Raw genomic sequence first — 21,869 nt, 5'->3', positions numbered from 1 at the left:
CGTACCATATTACCAAAAGGCCAAAAACAAACTAGTGATTACTCGACAATGCTGAAATCGACTGATTCATGAGCTCACCATATTATCAAAGGATGCTAATTCTGCATAATTTGTTACTGGAACATCAATAGGTCTATTTATGTTTGGCAAGGAAAACAAGGCTAATGGAGATTTGTAGTGACCTTAACTATTTGACAAATGCAGGTCCCAATGGACAAGTTTGAATTTGAGTTTATTTCCCACAACAAGTATAGGGTACTGATTAATAGAGATTTCTAATGCAAAAATTAAAACTAATAAGGAAGCGTATAAGGCCAATGCAAATTTATATTGCACTAATGCAAAAGCAACCAGTGTAACAAAATTTCATTCGAATAATACAAATTTGTAGAGGAATTTGTTGGGGCAGTTCATGTTGCATGTTCTGTTGTTCATGTTGGAGGTTGTTCATTGGTGCACATGGCTAATTTAGCTCAAATGGTTCCAACTAATTAAGTGCTTAAATTAATCACAGTTGTAGCATGAACTAATAATTGTAGAGCTAATGAATGAATTGCTACATCATAAGTAAAATGCACTTCAAAGACATATCTTTGAGAAACGCAAATAGCATGTATTATGCGAGTCTGTCGACTAAACATGCAAGCAGGTTTCCTTTTTTTCTTCTTTTTTTTTTCTTTGCAGAGCAATAAAAACCATTACAACAGGATGATACACCTCTGAAATTAGATTAACATAACTGCACCACAATGAACAATCAAGCATGCAAGCTGGAAAAAAAAAACGAAAAAAAAAAACAACTTAAAGAACAAAAGAAAGAAAAAACATAAGTTCAGAGCAATAGGACGTGCTTTTGTGTGGTTTAATTCTCCAAATGCATTGTGCAATCTCGTATTCTGTGTTGCAAACGTTGGTATTGTTATTTTTTAAAGATGTAAGGAAATGTGTAAATGTAAACATTGTGCTGCACTGAGGAGACCCCTACATGTTACTCTGATAGCCTAATTAGGAGCGTGGAAACTGCTAAGTGCCTCAATATAAAAGAGTGATTTTTACACATACGACAAAGCAACTACGCTCTGACCCACCTTGAAAGCTTGACGGGTTTCTGCAAGCTTGCATAGACTGGCCTCGATCCTCTCCTAAAAAAAAAAAAATGAAAAATTGAAAAATTGTAAGTGTTTCTGAAGGCAAGGCCTCCTAAGAAAGAACCAAGGTTAGAGGCGGCCCAACCAACAGAAAAAACTATGCCAATTGTTGCCAATTGTGCCTGCATATCTGAAATATATGCTGTGCTTATTGCTATGAATAGGTGGGCTGTGGCCATTCTTAGATGAGCTCTTCAGTTACGTTCCAATTTATTTTATGTGGCCATGCTTTGCAAATTGACAGAAAACCAGGTTTGCAATTTTTCTTGTGTGGCGTCCTTTGTTAATTGCCGTTGTTATGCTGCAGCTACTGTGCAACCCCTGCATTACTGCAGAGAATAAATCCCTCTAATATCTTCGTGCTTGTTAGAGGTTATATTCAGTTAGCTACCCTCAAGGCCGAGAAGACATATAGGGGAGTGCATTACACTAAAAGTGCAACAAAGAGCAGCAACAAAAATATAAAGACGTGTAATGACAAAGCAACAGAGGTGTGAGCATATACTGTAGCTCTAAGATCTAGTGTATCATAAAAATGCATGCTCTAGGCATACAGAATTCCAACATACACATCTGCACATTGCAAGTTAATCTTGAAAAGATTTTGTGTTGGCAGAGGGAATAGCGAATAGTACTTTCTGCAGACAGCAGATACATGTAAAAATTTACAATGGCGTCGTAATAGTATAGTCTATTCTTTAAAAACAAAAATAGTTCTGTTAACACATCTTATGGAACAAGAAGAACAGTCTAAATGCTTTACCATGAACAGTCAACTACCTTACAGATTTTCCTCCATTGCTGTCTGGCTAGTATTATTATCTGATCCCAGTAATGGTGATATTTGTGTTAACAGTGTGAGGTTGTCTGGAGTGAAATGTCAGGTACTGGCTCACTAAATCCAAGGAGTGTAGCCAAAGCTGTGAGATACACTTAAATGCTGAAAGCGTGCATGAGAGTGCATCTCCACATTCTTGCTCATCATTCACACTACATCAAGAGCCCTGATGACATCATGTACAGTTGAGAGGAAAAGTCTGGGGACCACAGGTGCCGCTAAAACATTTTTTTTTTTCACAGCCTAGACATGAAGGAGACATGAAGGCTGAAATCAAGTTGTACAGCTTACATACGCCTGTTCAACCAATGTCATGTATTAGGACAATTCCACGCTGCGTGGCTGTCCTAGAAGAAATTTAGATTTTTTGCTGATGCCATGGTCTCTAGACTTTTGCTCTCGACTTTACCATAAAAGAACTTGAAGATATCTACACAGCCTTCAGCAGTAGCACATCACAGGCTTGTTGTCAGCAGCTGCCAGCTGCTTCCAGCGTGGCCTGGCAACTTATCTCGCCTCACTGCTGGTTTATGGTTACCTATTGCACTGTGGTGTGATGAGGAAAGAAAGCTCTAATGAACTTCCTTACACTCATTAAAGAAAGCGAGGGCTCTCATGGCATGAACAGATAAGTACTGAATTGACAATGAGTGCAGTGAAGACAGCTGTTCACAGTAAACAAAGAAAAATTATAATGATGCATAGCTTGAAGCTTGGATAAGAAAACAGGCGTGAGCACATGAGTGGTCGTGCAGTCCGTATTAACAAACTACCCACATTGAATAAGCGAGCTAGCCACTACAGTTGGACGTTACGAGGTACAGTGAAGCAGTGATCACTTAATTGCTGCTTGTGCAGTGGCTTGCTGTCATGAGTTCTTGAAATGTTTGTCATGGCACATCTGTCATGATAACTGCAGGTGCAAACTTGCAAACTGTGGAGGATCACAGTGCAAGTACACAATCACTCATCTGACCGAGTGGCACGAAATTTCAAGCATAGCAGAGGTTTTGGCAGGTTGATTTTGACATGACAAAGAGTGGTGCCACAAGAATTTAGCTATAAATAGGTGATAATGAACTAACAGTGGCAAAGTTTAGTGCAGACTACACAGTGAACCATTCTATGCTCTCCAGCTTAATAAGCCTCAACATTCTGCGTCTTCTGTGTTGCTAATATTAAAAATTAAATTTTGGTGTTTTACGTGCCAAAACCGCAATTTTATTGTGAGGCACACCGTATAGTGAGGGACTCCAGATTAATTTTGACCACCTAGGGTTTTTTAACGTGCACCCAATGCACAGTACATGGACTTTTTTATATTTCACCCCCAACGTGGGCGGGATTCGATCCCGGGCCCTCGGTCTCAGAAACGCAATGCCGTAGCCACTACGGCACCACGGTGGGTCTTCTGTGTCGCTACTCTGTGTCACTATTTTGTGTCGCTATTCTGTGTATTATGGTTTCTGTCTCACTAATTATAGGCCTCTATCACTGCTGGGCCATGTTCTCTATTCCTGTAACCTTGCAAAGGCAGAGGAAGTTTTTTGAGGACAATTCAGGTTCTCACATCTGCTGTCACCTGGAAGAGGAAGGGCTTTAGTAAAGGTGACGACACCTGCTCAAACCGTGCAACCATGGCACAATGCACGAGTGTGTTTCATCAGCTATGGACTATGGACTTGCCCTGGCACAAGGCACACCTGCAAGACCTTACTGAGAGGAAGAGATCTTCTGTGTGACTGGCCTGTCGACTTCATAGTGTAGGTTCAAGTAGTCTCTCATTACAAAATGCCACGTAAGTTCCTGCGTAGTGTGGGATCACACCTGTTTATGTAGTATCAGCCATCGTCTATTAGGGGCAACTCTTTTTTGGAATAAAAAGAAAATTCCTAGTAGCTCATGGATTTGGCTCAAATACGTAAGTGGGCATATGATATTATGCGGTAGAGGTTTGATGTGATCAGCTTCGCAAGCGCCAAAAACACTCACCAAGAACAACTACAGCAACAGCACCAGCAGAAGCAACACGTCTTGGACTGCTTATCGCGCACAGGGGTCGTTGCGGAGGTCTCCTGATGAGGCGACCCACTGTTGTTGTTGTTCTGCAGGCTCCCACACACCCGGCCCGAGTCCCCCCCTCCTGGCGGCTCGAACACCGAGACACCAACATGACTTGGTCCCGCCCACGATGGGCTGTGAGCGAATACACAGAGACAGTTGTAGTGATTGAGGCACACGACCGAGTTACGATCAAATGGCGACAAAGGTGCAGAAGGCGAGACAGTTTTTGGGGACGGACACATTGAGAGAAAAAAACAGGAGTGGAAAACATTGCGACTGTGAACCCTTCATACAGTATCAAAACTACACTGCTTTTGCAGATTTTACAACATGAGGCAGTGTTTGTTGTGAGGACATATAACGATGGGACTGATGCAATCAGAAATGTTTCTACAGGTTGAAACGAACTCAACTTTGAGGCTTAAAGGGGGTTTCTTTCGAAGTGTGCAAGAGGGAAAACAGTTGTGACTTGAGCTTTTGCTGCGAGTGTGTGACAGCATATGCACATATGACAAAATGACCATGGCATGAACCTGGGCTGGGAGAATGTTACGATTCCATGCCAATGTAATTCCTTGTTACAGTTTGTCAGTGGTCAGAGCAGCACTCTGCTCTTGTTATCAACCGGACCAGCCAGCTGTGAATGGTGGATGATAAGAGTCACATAGAATCAAACAGAAGGAATTGCTACACTATATTGGCCCTGAACACTAACTTACAACATGCGCACCTCCATCTTTCTTGTTCGCAGTCATCTTGTTATGAGGGTAAACCTTCACATGCTTAAATGAACAACAAAACGAACAAAATGTAAAATTGCAATATAATTGCTGTCGGCAGTAATACCACATACAACCACTTGTACAATTTGCTTTCTCCAAATGCTTATGTTTTGCCTAGAGGGTCCAGAAAGTTTCTGAACACAACAAATTTTGTCCAGTAATATAGACCATGCAGTAATAATCATCTGAGCCACATACTGCTCTATGTAGAGCTGAGTACCTACAGTGTTGCTCAAGGGGCTGTAAAACCTTCACCCTAAAAAATCTCTAAAACCTTTGGGGCATATCTTGTCCCGAAATAATAATCGTCATGTGTCTGGCTTGCATTTTCTTTCTGTGAAACTCCGTGCTCGCTACTTTCCTGTAGGAATGCTAGTCGTGTTGAAAATGCGCATGCCACTTGTGACCTGAAAGTACCAGGCGTGCAGTGTTAAAGAAAGGAAAGGCATGCAAGATAGATGACGATTATTGTTTTGTGGACAAGATAAGCCCCAAAGGGTGCAAACGTTTCTTAGAGTGTTTGCTGCGTGCTTTCACAATTGCATCATCTGTCACTGACAGCTAAACATCACAGCTTTAACAGCTGCTCTTGGCAAATTTCACAATGTGTCCTGAACAGCAGAAAAGCCAAGCTGAATAAAGCGGTGAATAAACAGAGACAAATAGCGAAATCATAGAGAGAGCAAACTAAGGCAAATGTGGTGGGATATGCAGCTGAAACTGGCCATGCAGTTTAGTTGACTAAGGCATGATAGAAGAAATCCCATACTAGAGATGACTAAAGGGAAGCAAGAAGCTCAGAAGCAATATGCCGGGTAACATTTTGGCTCTCAAGATCTCTGCTCATGCAAAATGAAAGTGGAATATATTTTTGTAGGAGTTAATCTTTTTGTGGTTGTGCACCCTGTCATCTGCAAAACACTTTTAAGCTATACTATTACAAAATGCTCTGACCCCTGTAATAGCATGCTGTTCGATGATAATGCTATCAGAATTCTCCGTAGGAAGGACTTGACTATATATTAAGATGTAGAATTCAGAATATTGTGCAGGACCATAAACCTTAGTAGGTAAAAGAAGTCGGAGTGAATTTGTGCCGTTGTAGTGCTTCGAGCAAAATGGAAAGGACAACCTGAAACTGATGTATGTTCTCAATAAATGCAGTAAAGATTGCTGCCGCAATAAAAGGTCCAATGTTTTTACTTTTTGTGCAAAACAACAATGAATAGTGTATCTGAGAACAATGAAGCCCCAGCCAGCAATTTCAAAAGCTCTCCCCAAGTAGATTCATGCAAGAGACAGCAGCAACTGCTACATATTCAAAAGGCAAATAATAAATTGAATAAATATAGAAAAAAGAAACATTTGGCACTCTAAGGGAAGTCAGAATGGTAGCTTGAGGGCAACAGAGTTTAGCAGGAATTAAAGTTGGTTGGCAGATGTATACCATCATTATTAAGCTAATTTGCAAAGCTTTTTTAGCTAAGTTTGCAGTTGCTGCCAAGGAAGCAGCTTCAACTAGGCAGTGCATAATTAGACTGCTCATACCACACAACCGCATAAAATGTTACGTGCAGTTCATATAATCTTATTTGGTTATTCAGTCTTTAAAAGGCAAATAAAATTCAATTCAAAGTGCTTCACTTCCGTACCAGGAGCTCTTCATCACCTTGTTGAAGCAAAAAGACAGCACTCCATCTATAGGTGCTGAAGATAAATCACTTGATTGCGGGCTAATTATAGGAAATGTTATGCCTGGTGCCAGAAATAGGCTATGCTCGCACTAGAATCATAACTGTCATAATGTTTATATAAAGTGATAGTAGTATGCACGGTAACCACTATGAAATAGAAAGGAAATATGCCCCGTGTGTCATTTGCGTACACTGTGTCTTAAGGCTGCAGCTTATGAATGCTTAGTGAGCAAATAGTTCAACTGTTGTCAATGGACACATTGTAACTGCATAGGACACAAGCATTGCAATGACTGTTTGATTCACACATACCTCTTATTTGCAGGGATGTGTTTTGATATAATTTTTGGGAAGTAGTACCAATAGTTAGCTCATTCATGAACAAGTTCTATATATTTCTTGCACATAAACATTAAACATTCCACAGGACTGAATGCTGTGTGTTCAGTGTTAATTCATGCATCAATACTTCCTGGAACCCTACAAGGATAACGGTGGTTCCTATCTGTATTACTTCCTATTTTCACAGTTCCTTTCCTGCACCAGTAAATCAGTAGCATAGTAACCAAAGACGCAAATTATCACGTAACCAGTGTGCACAAAACAAAGTTGATCTGCCCTGCCACTTGGAGAAACGGGAGTGAAACTGGTCCAGGTGTTTACTCCGAGGGAAAAGAATTGCGTGGTGCAGGACATGGAAAACTAGATGTCCAGGACAGATTTCTGATACTGCAGTGAATGTAATCAGGATAACGATGATGATGATCCTTGTAATTACTCGTGTAATGCGCGCCCCAGAATGTGATCAGCTTTAATGCGTTGTGATTGGAGGGGACCCCTTGTCCCGTAGAACCAATACACAATCACACCCATCTCCGTCGCACCTGGTGTCTGGAACGACGGCGGTTGAGGCTGCCGCCGAGGCGACGGAGGGCGCCGGCGACGCCTTCTTCGAGGAGGCGGCAGCCTGCGCAGGCGCGGCGCCCGACTCCGCGGAAGCGCTCGGCGGGGGCTGTAGCCTCGCCGACGCGTCGGGCCGCGTCGGCTCGGCTTCGGTGGTCCTCGGCTCCGCCGCCGTCGTCACTTCCGCTTCCGGTTCTGCCGGCGCCGGTGGGGGCGTGGTCGGCGGCGGCGGTTGGAGGTCGTCGGCGCCGGGCGGCGCTGCCGCTGGCGACTCGGCTGTTGCCGGAGGCGGTGAAGTCCGCGCTGCTGCGGTCGGCTCGCCGGGGCCTCGGCATTCGGGCGCCTGCTGCTGCTGCTGCTGCTTCTGTTGTTGTTGCTGCTGCTGCTCCGGCTCTGGCTGTGGCTGCGGGTTGGCTTCGGCTGCTGAGGCCCACTGCGTGCTGTTGGACATCTGCGCATGGCACGGACGGAACGGGAGGGGGGGGGGGGGGAGGAGGTGATTGAACGGCGGTTCGTACGTCGCACCAAAGTGACACGAAAAGCTGTCGGACGACTCAGCCGCGTTGTCATATGGGCGCTGTCGAACGCGCAGTAGGCGCTCACGCATCTCGAGTGCATTTCTAAATTCTTAGCGCGGACCCTGGAGGCTTCGTGGAATACCTGCCACGCATGGGTTGCAATATATATGTTCAGTATTCAATCTTTTCTGTCTCTCTCATTTCTTTAACCACGTATATAACATCATTCCTACGTCACTCATGCGGCACGACAAGTCAACAAGCTTTCGTTTTTTTTTAAATGTTTAGCGACTATAATGCGTCATTATTTCGTACGGCGGTAGCCACGAAGGATGCACAATTCTACAGTACAAAAGCGGACGTTAACGAATAATCTAACCAGCAATCACAGAACCGTGTGCGTGCAAATAATAACACAAATGAATAACGAAAACATGAATGTATCGAATATAAATGTAGTGCAACCCCGAACGAGTCGACAAAGCGAAACCCGAAACAGTGTTCAATATGATGCAGTCATCGGTGCAGGCCTGTTCATAATGTCAAATCTCTAAGCGCTGCCAGTAAGGGCAATACGTACGAAAGCTATATAGCCATTTGTCCATCTCCCACCCTCACTAGCGCACAAATACCCCCCCCCCCCACACACACACACACACGCACACACACACACGCGCGAACTCACGCACAGACACTCAAACCACACGCAAGCGCACAAAAATGCTCACCAGAGAAACAAAACAGCAATGAAATCGACGCACCCTACTTCATAGCCCCCTCCCCTACTCACTACCGCGGTAAAAATTATGGCTACGCGATTATGCAACTGCCTTCGGCCCTCGGCGCAGATGCATAACAGTGCGTCAGCAAATATTTCCATTCCTCCCCGATCTGCGTGCCAAACGCCGACTCCCCATCGGCGAACGACGCTGCCTGCGAAGCGTGCTTCGCCGCAGTAACATGAGTAATGCGGGTAAGCCGAACATACAATAACAGTAAACGATGTTTGTTGGGGCGCGACCGTGCCACACAGATAAAAAAAAAAGTAAGAAAAAGAAAACCCGCGTTTTTTTGCGTTGTTGCAATAATGAATAAAATTGGCGTTAGGCGACGTGTGACAAAACCTTGCGGACGACGTGCAAAAGATTTACGGCATAGAGTATCTTGACAGGTATGTACTTCAACGCACACGCTTACGACTGGCCCGACCGAGCTCATTAAACTGTCTTCCCAGTGCATTAGTAGATTTATTTATTTATTTATTTATTTATTTATTTATTTATTTATTTATTTATTTATTTATTTATTTATTTATTTGTGCTCAATGTGAACCTTCGGGCTGTTGCAGGGTGGAGAATACAAACAAATGTTATGAGCTTGTATTAAAAAACATTGACTTGGGCGCACAAAACATTTATTCGTAAATATAAAGAGTTCGTTAAAAAATTACGTATTTGATACTGAAAACTCGAACACATAAGTCGCAATTTCATTTCCAAACAATCAACGCAATCAGCAGTTGTTAACACGCCTGAATTAAGTTTGAATTCCGATCGGCAATCGTTCTTACCAAGAAATAATGTCTAAAAAAGTCGCACTTTCGCCCGAAAGGCGAAGCATCGATTGCGATAGCAAATTAGTGGACAGCTATACGAAGTAAGGATAGTAGTTTAATCGGCCGTATAAACTTGCAAACGTATTTATACTCAATGAACAAGCATGGTGTCACGCGCGCACTAGAAAACATGAACGCATCTGACTCGATGACCGCGGAAACTCGCTGTCAAAACGCTGGAGTGAGGAAGCGTGGCGCGCGACGGAAGACGGCGCGCTTCCTCCCCGCTTCCCTCCCTTGCGTGCGCGAGATTGAGCAGCGATCGCCGGCTCACCCTTGCACGCTTTCACTCGCTCGTACGGCGCGCGTCGACGGTTTTATTGCCGTTAGACTTTATAGGGAACCTCACGGCAACGGCAGACATGCGACTGGAGTGTCCATATAATTGCTGTCCCAATAAAACACCAACTCTCGTTGGCTATATGGAGCATAAAAGCATGGTTATGATTTATCCGAGGGGATACTCTGCTGGGGTTCGCACGTGCAGGTTATAGGATCCACCATTTGCGGTTCTCGTGTATTATTTGTAAAGAAATTTGCAATCTCGACCTTCCTACGCGTAGCAGGTGTAGGAAGGTGAGCCTTATCAAACTCATTTATCAACTTAACATTATCAGCCTTAATTATGAAGTGAGTCTGAATTACTTTTGCGCTTCAATGCATAAAACAGCGTTTTCTTAATAAAGGTAACTGGAACGCCAATGCATTTCGGCGGACACTTCGAAAATTAATATCTCGAAGCTGGAGCAGTCCTGAGAATTCCTTCCAAGGGGATACGCCTTGCGAACTCACTAGCTACAATTCGGCTACAATTCGTAGATTAAAATGATGCCGTAAAATAATTAGGACAGCTAATTAGTGTAATTATGTTAATTATTCAATTAGGTATTTTGCCTTGTCGCAGAAGCAATGGCCGGCTCATCGAGCAATTTTGATCAACGGTTAGAATTGTGCTATCTGCCACAGGCAATTTTAAAAAATGAGGTGCAGCTAAAAAAATAAAAACACCCTGCGTAGCGCGTTCTTGAACATGGTGGCATCCTGAATGGAGACGATGGAAGCGGGCAGGTGGTTCCACTCTCTATAGACTAGGTTTTGGAACAAAATATGCTAGTCCTTTAGAAAGGAACACCAACATTTAGACTGCGGTTCAAAGCGTCGTGATAAGTGGTTAGGAGCAATGAAAGTTGATTGTTTAAGATCCTCATTGAAATGATAGGTTTTGTGAGATGTGCATAAACGGGAAGCACGGCGTCACAGACAAGGTCAGAAAGATATAACGTTCTCGTTTTCAGTGTAACACTAGTTGTCCGGGAGCAGTTAGAAGTTATGAAAAATATTGAGTGGTTTTTGACTTCTTTTTTTTTTCAACAACAGTGGTAAGCAGGTTAGTGTGCGGATCTCCTACAGAAGATGAGTACTCGAGTTCGGGACGCACAAGGGTTCTGTACAGTAGCAACTTTAACGACATAGGGTGCAAGGGGAAAATGCGACAGAAAAAAAAAAAAACCAAGAGTACGGTTGGCATGGTTAGTATTGCGGTGACTCATGCGACGTCGGCAGGTTGAGTTTCGTTTCAAAGCGAACCTTTCTTTACGATCCCACTCTTCTGCTTTTGTAGACCGCGGCTACTGTTTTTTTTTTTATATCGAAGACCCGCGTGCGTCACTTGACGTCAGGTCACGTGGCGCGGGAGATCTAAAGCACGTGCTCGCGCGTCAGTTTCCATTAGGACACAGACGCACGCAAGCATGAAGCGTGCGAATAATAACCAAACCTTACACCACTGTCTATTGCACCCTGCTTCTCTCTGCCATGTACGCCTCTCCTCACCATTCATCATCATCATCATCATCATCATCATCATCATCATCATCATCAGCATCAGCCTATATTTATGTCCACTGCAGGACGAAAGCCTCTCCCTGCGATCGCCAATTACCCCTGTCTTACGCTGGCTGATTCCAACTTGGGCCTGCAGATTTATTAACTTGGATCAGCCCACCAAGTTTTATTCCGTCCTCGACTGCGGCTCCCTTCTCTTAGTATCCATTCTGTAACTCTAATGGTCCACCGATTATTCATCATCCTACGCATTACATTGCCTACCCAGCTCCATTTTTTCCTCTTGATGTTAACTAGAATATCGGCTATCCCCGTTTGTTCTCTGATCCACACCGCTCTCTTCCTGTCTCTTAACGTTAGTCCTAAGATTTTTCGTTCCATCGCTCTTTGTGCGGTCCTTAACTTGTTCTCGAGCTTCTTTGTTAACCTCCAAGTTTCTGCCCCATATGTTAGCACCGGTAGAATGCAATGATTGTACACTTTTCTTTTCAACGACAGTGGTAAGCTCCCAGTCAGGATTTGGCAATGCCTGCCATATGCACTCCAACCCATTTTTATTCTTCTGTAAATTTCTTTCTCATGATTAGGGCCCCTGTGAGTAATTGACCTAGATAAACGTACTCCTTTACAGACTCTAGAGGCTGACTGGCGATCCCGAATTCTTGTTCCCTTGCCAGGCTATTCAACATTATCTTTGTCTTCTGCATATTAGTCTTCAAACCCACCCAATAGATAAATACTGAGTGGAAACGTTGCGGAATAAACTGGGAGCGAGAGTCGGCCGCAGGAGATTTTTTTGCATTGCACGCAACCTTAAGAGGAACGCCGTTGTGAATTCTCCCTGGCTTTACAGGCTGGCGTAATGCGCACGAAGAACATTGCCATAAGGTCACGCCGAACGACGGGGTCACAAAATAAGAACGACTCCCTACGCGACACGCGTTATACTACCCACTGCATCGTGGACGGCGCGTTGGTCGCGGGGAGGGCGACGCGCATCGAATCGACACGAGTGTTGCATTGCAAACGAAGCGATCAATCCATTCGGACGTTTGCCGGGAACGCAAGCGTCGACATGCCGAGCGGTCGTTCGAGGAACGACAACACGTACGTGATACTGCGTCTCGCTACATAGTTGCGTGCAGTGAGTGAGTGAGTGTGTGTGTGAGAGAGAGAAAGAGAAACTGCCTCCTTGGTGTAACGAGAGGTCAGAAGGTCACGGGGGACGTGTTCTGACGGTTACATTATGCTCTCTAAGAAAAGTTTTCACCCTTTGTGTCTTATCTTATCACCGAACAACGATCGTCATCTATCTCGCGCGCCTTTCCTACGCTGCGCGCCTGGTACTTCCAGGTCACGAACGCCGTTATCAGCGTGACATTGCATTCTCGGCAGGAAAGCATAGCGAGCGATTAATTTCCAAGAAAGGAATCCCAGGCAGGGCAGATGATGATTATTGTTTGCGGACAAGAACGTTGACACCCCGTGGGTGTCAACATTCTTTAGAGTGTATAATTGTCATGCTGCAGTCAACTGCCGGTCGTGACCTCGCGCTCTGTCAACTCTCTCTCTCTCTCTTTCAGATGCTGCGACCTCGTTCTCCTTCGCAGTTCCCAATTCGAACAGACAATTCTATTTGATCTCGACGCTTCACGGAGAATATGTTTCCGTCTGCGCAGCCGCATCAGACATTCTTGGATCGCAACCCTCCGTGCGAGTTCTACGCGCGAAAGAACGGGTAGTCCTGGTAATTTGACCAATATTGCGAATGTTCTTCTTTGAGAGTGTCAACTGGCTTAAGGAATTCTAAGCTTCTGCACGAATCATCTGTCGGACAGTAGGAGCGAGCTTTCTTCTTAGACGACCTCTGTTATCAGAAATATTGAGCCTTATTTGGCAGAGGCTATGAGTGAGTGAAATAACTTTATTTAGGTCCAGAGAAGACGCAGGGGAGACCCCGCGCGACCAGGCTAGTCCCACGTAGGGACCCCCAAGCCGAGCTTGAGGCCATATGCTCTCAGTACTCTCAGTGCATATGTTATGTGCAAAAAAAAAAAAAAAAAAAAGCACTTCACTACGTCTCTTCTGGTTCACTATGTCCTCCACAGACCCGAAGCCAGCTCAGGCACGCAATCTCTTTCAAGTCGGTTCTTGTTACAGACTGGTTATGTGTTACCAACATGAAAAAAAAGAAGAAAAAAAAAATGTTTACCATCGATTGATGCTTAAGGCCGCGTCTCCATGTGCCTGAAAAAGGTAACCGTCTCTTGACGCTTCTTGTCGTAAAAACAGCTTTTCTTTGTCTCTTACCAGCCAAACGATGGTGTAACATGTAACGCTTGACATGTCGATGCTACGTACTGTCTTCGATCGACGCGCACGCTACGGGCGTTTTCCGTCGCATATATGTGATGACACAACTGTCCAGATCAAATCGTTGTCAATATTCCCGAACTCTGACGGCGGGGGTATGATCAAACAATTTCCATACAATGCCACGTGCACGCGACTTCACATATAGGGAGAATATACGGTCGACTCCCCTTAACTTGACCGCAGTTAACTCGACTTTTCGCTTAAGTCGAACTAACCGGGAAGTCCCTGCGAAAGACCATGACTTCCTAAGAAAAGAAAGCTCGTTTAGTTCGAACTCGAAAGCACGCCGCTTCGGTTAATACGACCGCCACCGACGCACCACCACGCGTGCATCGGTTACCAAAAAAATAAAAGAAATAAAAAAAAAAACCACTTGAAAACGCAAGAAATTCAGGAGACGGTTCTACTGCTTTCCTAAGCATGGATTTGTCTTATTTAAAATTAGTTTTACTCCTATTTGGCCGATGCTCCCTGCTCCCGTGAAGCCATCCGATGTGGCTTGTTTCGTGTCGTGTCACGCTGAAGCAGCGTTTAAACCTGCCCGCGCTCTTCGCGTTATGCTGGTTTAGTCGCCGCGTCAAGGTCAGAACACAAAAAAGACACCACAGACTACTCCAAGCAATAAAAGAAAAAAAAAATGAAATTCATCCGTTTTGCCATCGTTTGTTAATTCGACCTTTCGGATAATTCGACCAGATCATGTGGTCCCGGAAAGCGCGAATTGAGGGGAGTCAAATGTATTACGCTACAGCTTCCTAGCTAATTTTGAAAGGGAGTAAATACAATGTCATTATATGATGGGTACTACAAGGTGTCTTACGAGGATATATACACTACACCCCGCCTCTGGATCAGCCAGCGGTTCCAGTAAGGACTTGTTTAGGGATTACTTTAGCGGCCGACACTTCACATCAACGACGAAACGGAGAAAACTGAAAAAAGGGGGAAAAAGGCGTCGTGACCGCGACACAACTGCTCGTGGAAAACGTGTTAGAACACTTGCGCGTTCTTGGAAACTTTAGACGAACACGTTAAAGAGACAATGAGTTAGGCTAGATAGACTATACACTTCAAATATGGCGACGAGGTCTGACTTGCTATGAGCGGAGGCACGGCACGCGAAAAATTATGCAGGACCAACGCACATCCCGGAATCTATATGATGCGATCGAAACTGTCGCGAAGTGCGGTTAAATTAAATGCCGTACGTATACAATAAAATTCCACGCGATGAGTCTTTATTGTCATCCTATACGCACCTGTAATCTCATTCGCCGTTTGTGTTTTTCTTTTTCACCGCACAGCTAGGTTATAACTTTAAATGTCACGCAATATTTCGTTCACGAATTATACTACGCCGTTCACCAACTGCGTGCCGAAATGCAAGCATGCGCTGTTCGTGCGAATTCGCACTGCGAGACGTCGAAGCTATGACGTCACGAGATCGAATTGCGAGATGTGGGTGCAGAGAAAAGTACACGCACACACACACACACACACACACACACACACACACACACACACACACACACACACACACACACACACACACACACACACACACACACACACACACACACACACACACACACACACACACACACACACACACACACACACACACACACACACACACACACACACACACACACACACACGCACACACACACACACACACACACACATATATATATATATATATATATATATATATATATATATATATATATATACACGAGAGATTAACTGCAATAGATGGAAAAGTCATTCTCGCGTTTGTGATGGAAACTTATGGAAACCGGTGCGCGCGCGCATACGCGGAGCACGTGGTACGTGACGTCACGCACGCGACGTCATTCGGCGAGACCAAGGCAGCCATGGTCAGCAAAGGCCGATAGGAGGTTCGAGGAGAAAGCTTCGTTTTCAAACGAAACTCAACCTGTCGACGTCGCCTATATACGCCAGAGTTCTCTTGCCGCGTGAGCTCGCCGCTACTCCACAGATTCTGGCAGCGTATACACTGGGGACTATTTAATTAGTTTATTAGTAGAGAGCAATTACGTACCAAAATAGCAGTGACTCAAGCTGGCAAGAATTCTGTCATATAAGACATAGTGCAGCTAGGAGCGGTCAGTCGAGTCAAGAGGGTTCCACGGTGGCCGGGAGTCTATTATCCATGCGTATGCGAAATATTGAGCAGAAGGATCTTCGTGTTCTCAAGTGCTGGCCGGCACTTTGACTTCAGAAGGACGACCTCACTTAATAAAGCCCAATTTCTAAAAAATAAAAAAAATGGTTATCGATAAGGCCTCACCTAATAAGCATTCTGTGTTCGACTTTTTAATCGATTTAAAGAAAACAGGAAAAGAAGTTACCCGATACAAACGGGCAGGACAGCGCATCATAAAAGAAAGTCAAAAGAAAATGAAGAGCGAAAGAATAAAAAAAAAGAGGGAGGGAGGGGTGACGATCAAGAGCGATGGCGTCCTATCAAAAGCACGCACAGGAATTCGCGGCAAATAGGCGAGTGCCTTCTGTAAAAAATGCACTACACATAAAATTCTTTTCTTTTCTGTGCGTGAGAGCGTTAAACAGCAAATCAATGAAGACACTGTTTTCGAGTAGCCGGTGTTCTTCAACGTCGGAATGGGCAGCCGGCGGCCACCGGGAAGCATATGTTGCAAATCTAGTTCGCGTTGATGCGAGAGGCAGCACGAAGGTCAATTCGTTCGCTGCTGCCACCGCGCTTCCTCACTCCAGCGTTCTGCCAGCTAGCTTCCGCGGTCATCGAGTGGGATGTGTTCATGTTTGATTGTGCGCGCGTGACACCATGCTTGTTAATTTAGTTAGTATGCCTCTGTTACATGTTTATACGGCCGACAAAACTACTATATCCTTACTTCATATAGCTGTCTACTAATTCGCTATCGCAATCGATGCTTTGACTTTCGGACAAAGCTGCGACTTTTTTTTGTGTGTGTAAGCGACGTTTACCGAGTGCGTCGTAAAACACGAACGGTCACGTCTCGTAAATTTACTCTGTATTTGCGATGCGGAGCGACAGTGCGGGGTCATTCTAAGAGAAATGAATCGATGAATCAGCGAGAACGGGTGAAATGAAAGAAGGAAGAAGGAACTAAAAAAAAGAAAGAAAACGCAAACAAACAATGTCCAGCCGTAAGCGCCTGTATTCTTGCTGCCTTGTCAATTTATTCAAACGATGTTTCCTTTGTCCATATTTTTCCTCATTTGTTCTTCAATACTCTATGCCAACGTGTCAGATATATATTCCTGGTGTTGTTATGTTTCGCCATACATTCCCCGGTATCGGAATACAGCTGGCACTCTCGTATACAGGAGATGCTTTATCGAGGCACTGCAGCAGTCATCGGAGTGCTATAGCTATGCGAGAGCGTTCTTGGAATAAGTTTTTCTTCGTTTATCGATTGTTCCGAGCAGAGCTAGAAGAAAGGGCAGCGTTTGGAAGGCTTTTACATAAAGATCTCTCGGCATAAACAATGCGGACGACGACTAGGGTACCCTTGTTACTGAGTGAATAAGAAAAAGCGTTTCTTCTTACAGTATTCTGGAAAGGCAGCAACACATGTATACGTCTTAACAAGCACGGCCTGATAGCGAAACGCGAAGACAAGAATATTCCATGTTATTTTTTCATATTCTTTTCAACTAAGAACAAAAATATCTTCCTCACATTTCAAACATCTGACGCGATAGTTACTGTATATTAACCCTGCAATACGCAATGAATCCTATACTAATGGAAAAAAATTATAGGGTTTTACGTTCCGAAACGACGATTTGATATTGAGTAGTGGGCTAATTATAACCACCGGGGTTCGTTAACCTGCACAGAACTGCACGGTGCACGAGCATTTTTGCATTCCACCCCATTGGAATGCGTCCGGCCCTTAAAAAAGTAATGCATGACATTCAATTGAATATCAACATACATTTCATTGAAGGCAAGAAAAAGTCAATGGAACGCAACAGTATCTCTATCATGATTTTTGTAAGGGGCCGCGGCAGGGATCGAACCCGCGACCTCGTGCCTCGTTGCTTAGCATCGCAATGCAATAACCACTGAACTATCGCGGAGGGCAAACGTTTTCTTTTTTTTTTTACAACTTTTGGTACTCATACTGACGATTATGATTCAGGGACAAATTAACCCCAAGGGGTGTGCCAACTTTTCTAAGAGTGTGGAGGTTAAGAAGAAGAGTAACAACCGCAGTTTGCATGAGAATAGATTGAGAAAAAAAGAAAAGAAAAAAAAAAGGAAGAACAAATTGGTTAATAGCACCCGTCATTGGCAGATAACATGTAAGAATTAAACTCAACTGGCACCAGACTCTTATACAGTCTGTTTCACATCTGTTTCACATTTAGGTCATCGTTACATTACACGTAACGAAATCTCTCAATACGCTTAACGGCCGGGACACTCAAAAAACAACACTTAAGTCAATTTCGACCCGCATTCTTTTAAAACTCATTTCCATTCATTTGGAGGGAAACTAACTGATTACTGTCGAAGGGAGTGAAGCTCGAATAGATGGTTTTCAGGTGACGTCATCGACGGTGGCCTCGATGACGTAAGTGCACCACATCAACACGCACACATTGTTTTACTTTTTTTTTGACGGTGACCGTTTCCAACCGGATTATCACTGCTATCGACCCATCGCTCGGCGCCAGACGCGACTGGCGTGCTGACACGTTTCATGCTTACACAGCTTCTTGGCGTGCTATAGCACCTAAAGACTGCGCCGACGATGACGTCAATGTAAGCTATATCTATAGTTTAAATTCTGGAGGGGGCACCAGCGCTTTGACGAAGCACACCCCCCCCCCCCCAAAAAAAAAATAAATAAAAAAAAAGAGCGACGCACACATTGCGCTGACTAGCAACCGCGTGACTTTATTGTTTGTTGCCCTGAACTTTAACGTCCTATAAATAAAATAAAAGTAAATAAAGGTTTGGGAACATTTTTCAGATCTATCGCGATAGTCACAATATTTTTTTTACGCAGAAGCAGTGATGACGTATGACGGACATGGCCTTATTATTTATTTATTTATTTATCTATTTATTTATTTATTTATTTATTTATTTATTTATTTATTTATTTATTTATTTATTTATTTATTTATTTATTTATTAAATAGGCTTCACATATTTCGGGCTCTCAGCTCTCGTTATTTATCGCGAAATATGTCTATATGTTTTCCCTACCCCATATTTTCTTCCTTTTTTTAAAATTTGCGTATGTACAGGCTGAAACAGCCTATACATATATACGCAAATTCAAAAGCCTCTATTTTTACTGTTCAGCCTTTTCAGCCTGTGTTTTTCTGCAAGTCCGCCTCTTCGAGTAGACCAGCTTATTTACTAGAATTAATCTATCTGCCACAGGCAGTCGTAGTAGCTAGTAGAAAACTTTATTTTATGTTTTAAAACGAAGTCCCAGAGGGTGGAGCCCTCAGTCCAGGGCCCCATTTGCTGCTGCTATCCGGCTGGCCCGGTCGGGCAACCTTAAATAAATTTTGAAAGTGTTCGCTGAAACACCCTGCATATAGTGGGCAAGAACCAATGAACTCGTTCGGTTGCTATAGTCAGCTCTGTGGGCCTCGCTCTTTTTTGTGTGATTCTTCTAAGCGCTGGCCCTCCAAAATCTGAACTATATGCTACCTCAACTGGCCCAAGTCCCTACCTTATCGGTGCTTTCTTGAGTTTCGCGCCAAAACGTACGTTAATCTGACGTCACGGGCGCCTAACCATTTTTCTCGCGTTCGGGCTCTTCGGGCCCGTAAGGCTTGCTATACTTAGCCAGCGCTTCCTTTAGAATGCAATGCAATCCTTCGCTGCCTATAAACAATTACCTAGACAACAGCAGACGGTGTCAGAATCTATGACGTCATGTCGAGCAGTAGCGGGAAATTCGAAACGGCGTCGCCACAGGACGTTCGTTCTTTCGCTACGGCTGTGCTTCCCTCTGCCGGTGACAGTAAAATTTAATTATACAGCTTAACTCAATGTTAATTCTTTAGAGTCCCTTTGATGACGCGAGTTCAACACGAAAATCCGCAATGTGGCGGTAGAATAGTGAAAGAGAATGTTGTCACTTCGCCTGAAAGGGAACTCGTACGGTTTCCTCGGTAAGAAGCCAAAAGTCTCGTAGGTAAAGAAAATACTTTTTTTTTATCCGGTTCAATTGGCGAGGCTTTGAATCCGAGAAACCCGTATGAGTTCCTCTTGAGAAGGACGTCAACAGTCGATCCCTTTTCTTCATTCCAGTCACACTTGTCTATACGTCGCGAGAGGCGCTGTCATCGGGAGTGCGATGGCGGCATTTCACGGTTGTCCGCTGCGCGTCTGTACGTACTTTCCCGAAGCCCCACAGAGGCCCGCCCTGCCGATGCGAATCTTACGTAACCAAACCTAACCTTACAAGACGGAAGCTCGCGGGAAAGTTAATGGTTGAAGTGTTTGACAGTGGTCGAACGAGGAATGCGGAACAAGTAGCAAAGGAGAGCAAGGGAAAAAGACACCCGACTTTAATCCAAGTTCGACTACAGTTAACCACTTCATACCTAACCTTGACTCACCTAATACGCGGCAATAGAACCCTAATTTTACGTAACCGATCAATGCGTTACAGATGTTTTCTTTAATATACATTCGTTGCGACAACTCAACAGACAACAATAACCAGGATTTATCCGATGCACTAGAATTTTCTCTACTCAGGTGTGCAGTCATGTGACCATTCTATTCACTCGAAGTTGTCCGGTCTATTGCATCTTGAACGCTGAACGGACGCAATTTAACCGCGAAAACTTGAAGACCAGTGATCCAGGGCTAATCGTAGCAGATAATACTGCACAACTGATGTCGGCGAGCGTTGGACCTATATAAACCGCACGACAAAAAAAAAAAAAAAAAAAAAAAATGGGGGCAGCTTCACACTAGTGGAGCCAAGTCTGAGCAAACAGCGAAGCTGACGGCCCTTCTCTAGCTTTAACTTGACTTTTCATTAGCTTGGTTCTCTCTCGACATTCGTCGTCTCCTTCTACAGCTGGCACGTTGGTGCACCTCGGCGCAACCGCGCAACCGCGCAAACGCGCTCGTGCCATTGCTCCCGCGTTCGTCGTCGTCGTCTTCTTCCACATTGGCTCCGTTGCCGCTCAACATTCCAGCGTTGAATTTCACTTAAGTAGTGGGACGCATAGAACTGCTGCCGACACCGACCTCGTTTCCCCGGTGTCCGTCACTGTAACCGATGCCTCTGGCAGCGGTTCGGCATGTTCGTCAAAGAGCAAATACACCGGTGTCTTGTTTTCGCCCGGCGCGATGGCCAAGTCCGCCCGTCATCATGAAGTAGCGTATGAGCCACGGCGTTCATAACCACGGAACACCGCACGGCATCGTCAGGACCATGGCGTCATGATTCTGGAAGATGTGTTTAAACAAGCGTCCGTCTCATAGCGAGTCCAAAGAGCAACTGCTGATAACAGTGCTAGCGCGATCTCTACGTCACGAGACAAAGGGGCACAACGATTGGTGGGACGTGCTGCCGCTGAATGTTGCGACACTTGTCAAACAAGCATCGGTGATGCCGAGGGGTATAACAATGGGCCATTCATCATCCGTTTTGACGCCTGGGCTAAGGCACAACTGGCGGGAAACCGCCCCGCACATGGAGCCAAACCACCACGCACATGGAGCCAAAGCTATGCTGCTGATAGTTTTTTTTTTCTACACGCGGACACGATCCTGGGGAACCTAGCCCTTAACAGCTTCGCTGTAAAAACCAGCGACTAATCTAGCCAAACGAAACCCGAACCAATTCCTGCAACGCTAGGAGCAAAACGGTGTCTTCGCTGCAACGAACTCCAGTTAGAAAGAGGACGGAGCCTTCGGAGCCCGTAAGCGTCGCTGCTGCAATCAGGAAGTAAACATCGTACGCGTGCTTTAGACAAGTGCGTCGGTGGCTGTGCAGAGGCGTTAAATATAGAATTCGAAGAAGAACACGATGCAGAAAGAAAAGAAGCGACGACATTCGAT

General features: G+C 44.6%; 1 protein-coding gene across 2 annotated transcripts in view; it reads right to left on the bottom strand.

Moving 5' to 3' along the window:
- The window catches only part of LOC119465925 (regulator of G-protein signaling 20), a 148,347-nt gene that overhangs the window by 14,218 nt on the left and 112,260 nt on the right, over nucleotides 1-21,869 (bottom strand). For both annotated transcript variants that reach the window (XM_037726400.2, XM_037726402.2), the window contains exons 2-4: nucleotides 7,411-7,880; nucleotides 3,979-4,182; nucleotides 1,089-1,142 (exon numbers count right to left, since the gene is read on the bottom strand). In XM_037726400.2, coding sequence (XP_037582328.1) covers nucleotides 1,089-1,142; nucleotides 3,979-4,182; nucleotides 7,411-7,880 — 728 coding nt within the window. The remainder of the gene's footprint in view (nucleotides 1-1,088; nucleotides 1,143-3,978; nucleotides 4,183-7,410; nucleotides 7,881-21,869) is intronic.

Source organism: Dermacentor silvarum, chromosome 10 (genome assembly GCF_013339745.2).
Source record: "Dermacentor silvarum isolate Dsil-2018 chromosome 10, BIME_Dsil_1.4, whole genome shotgun sequence".
NCBI classification, from domain to species: Eukaryota; Metazoa; Arthropoda; class Arachnida; order Ixodida; family Ixodidae; genus Dermacentor; species Dermacentor silvarum.
The sequence above is the reverse complement of the archived record's forward strand: the minus strand, read 5'-3'. Positions and strand labels throughout refer to the sequence as shown.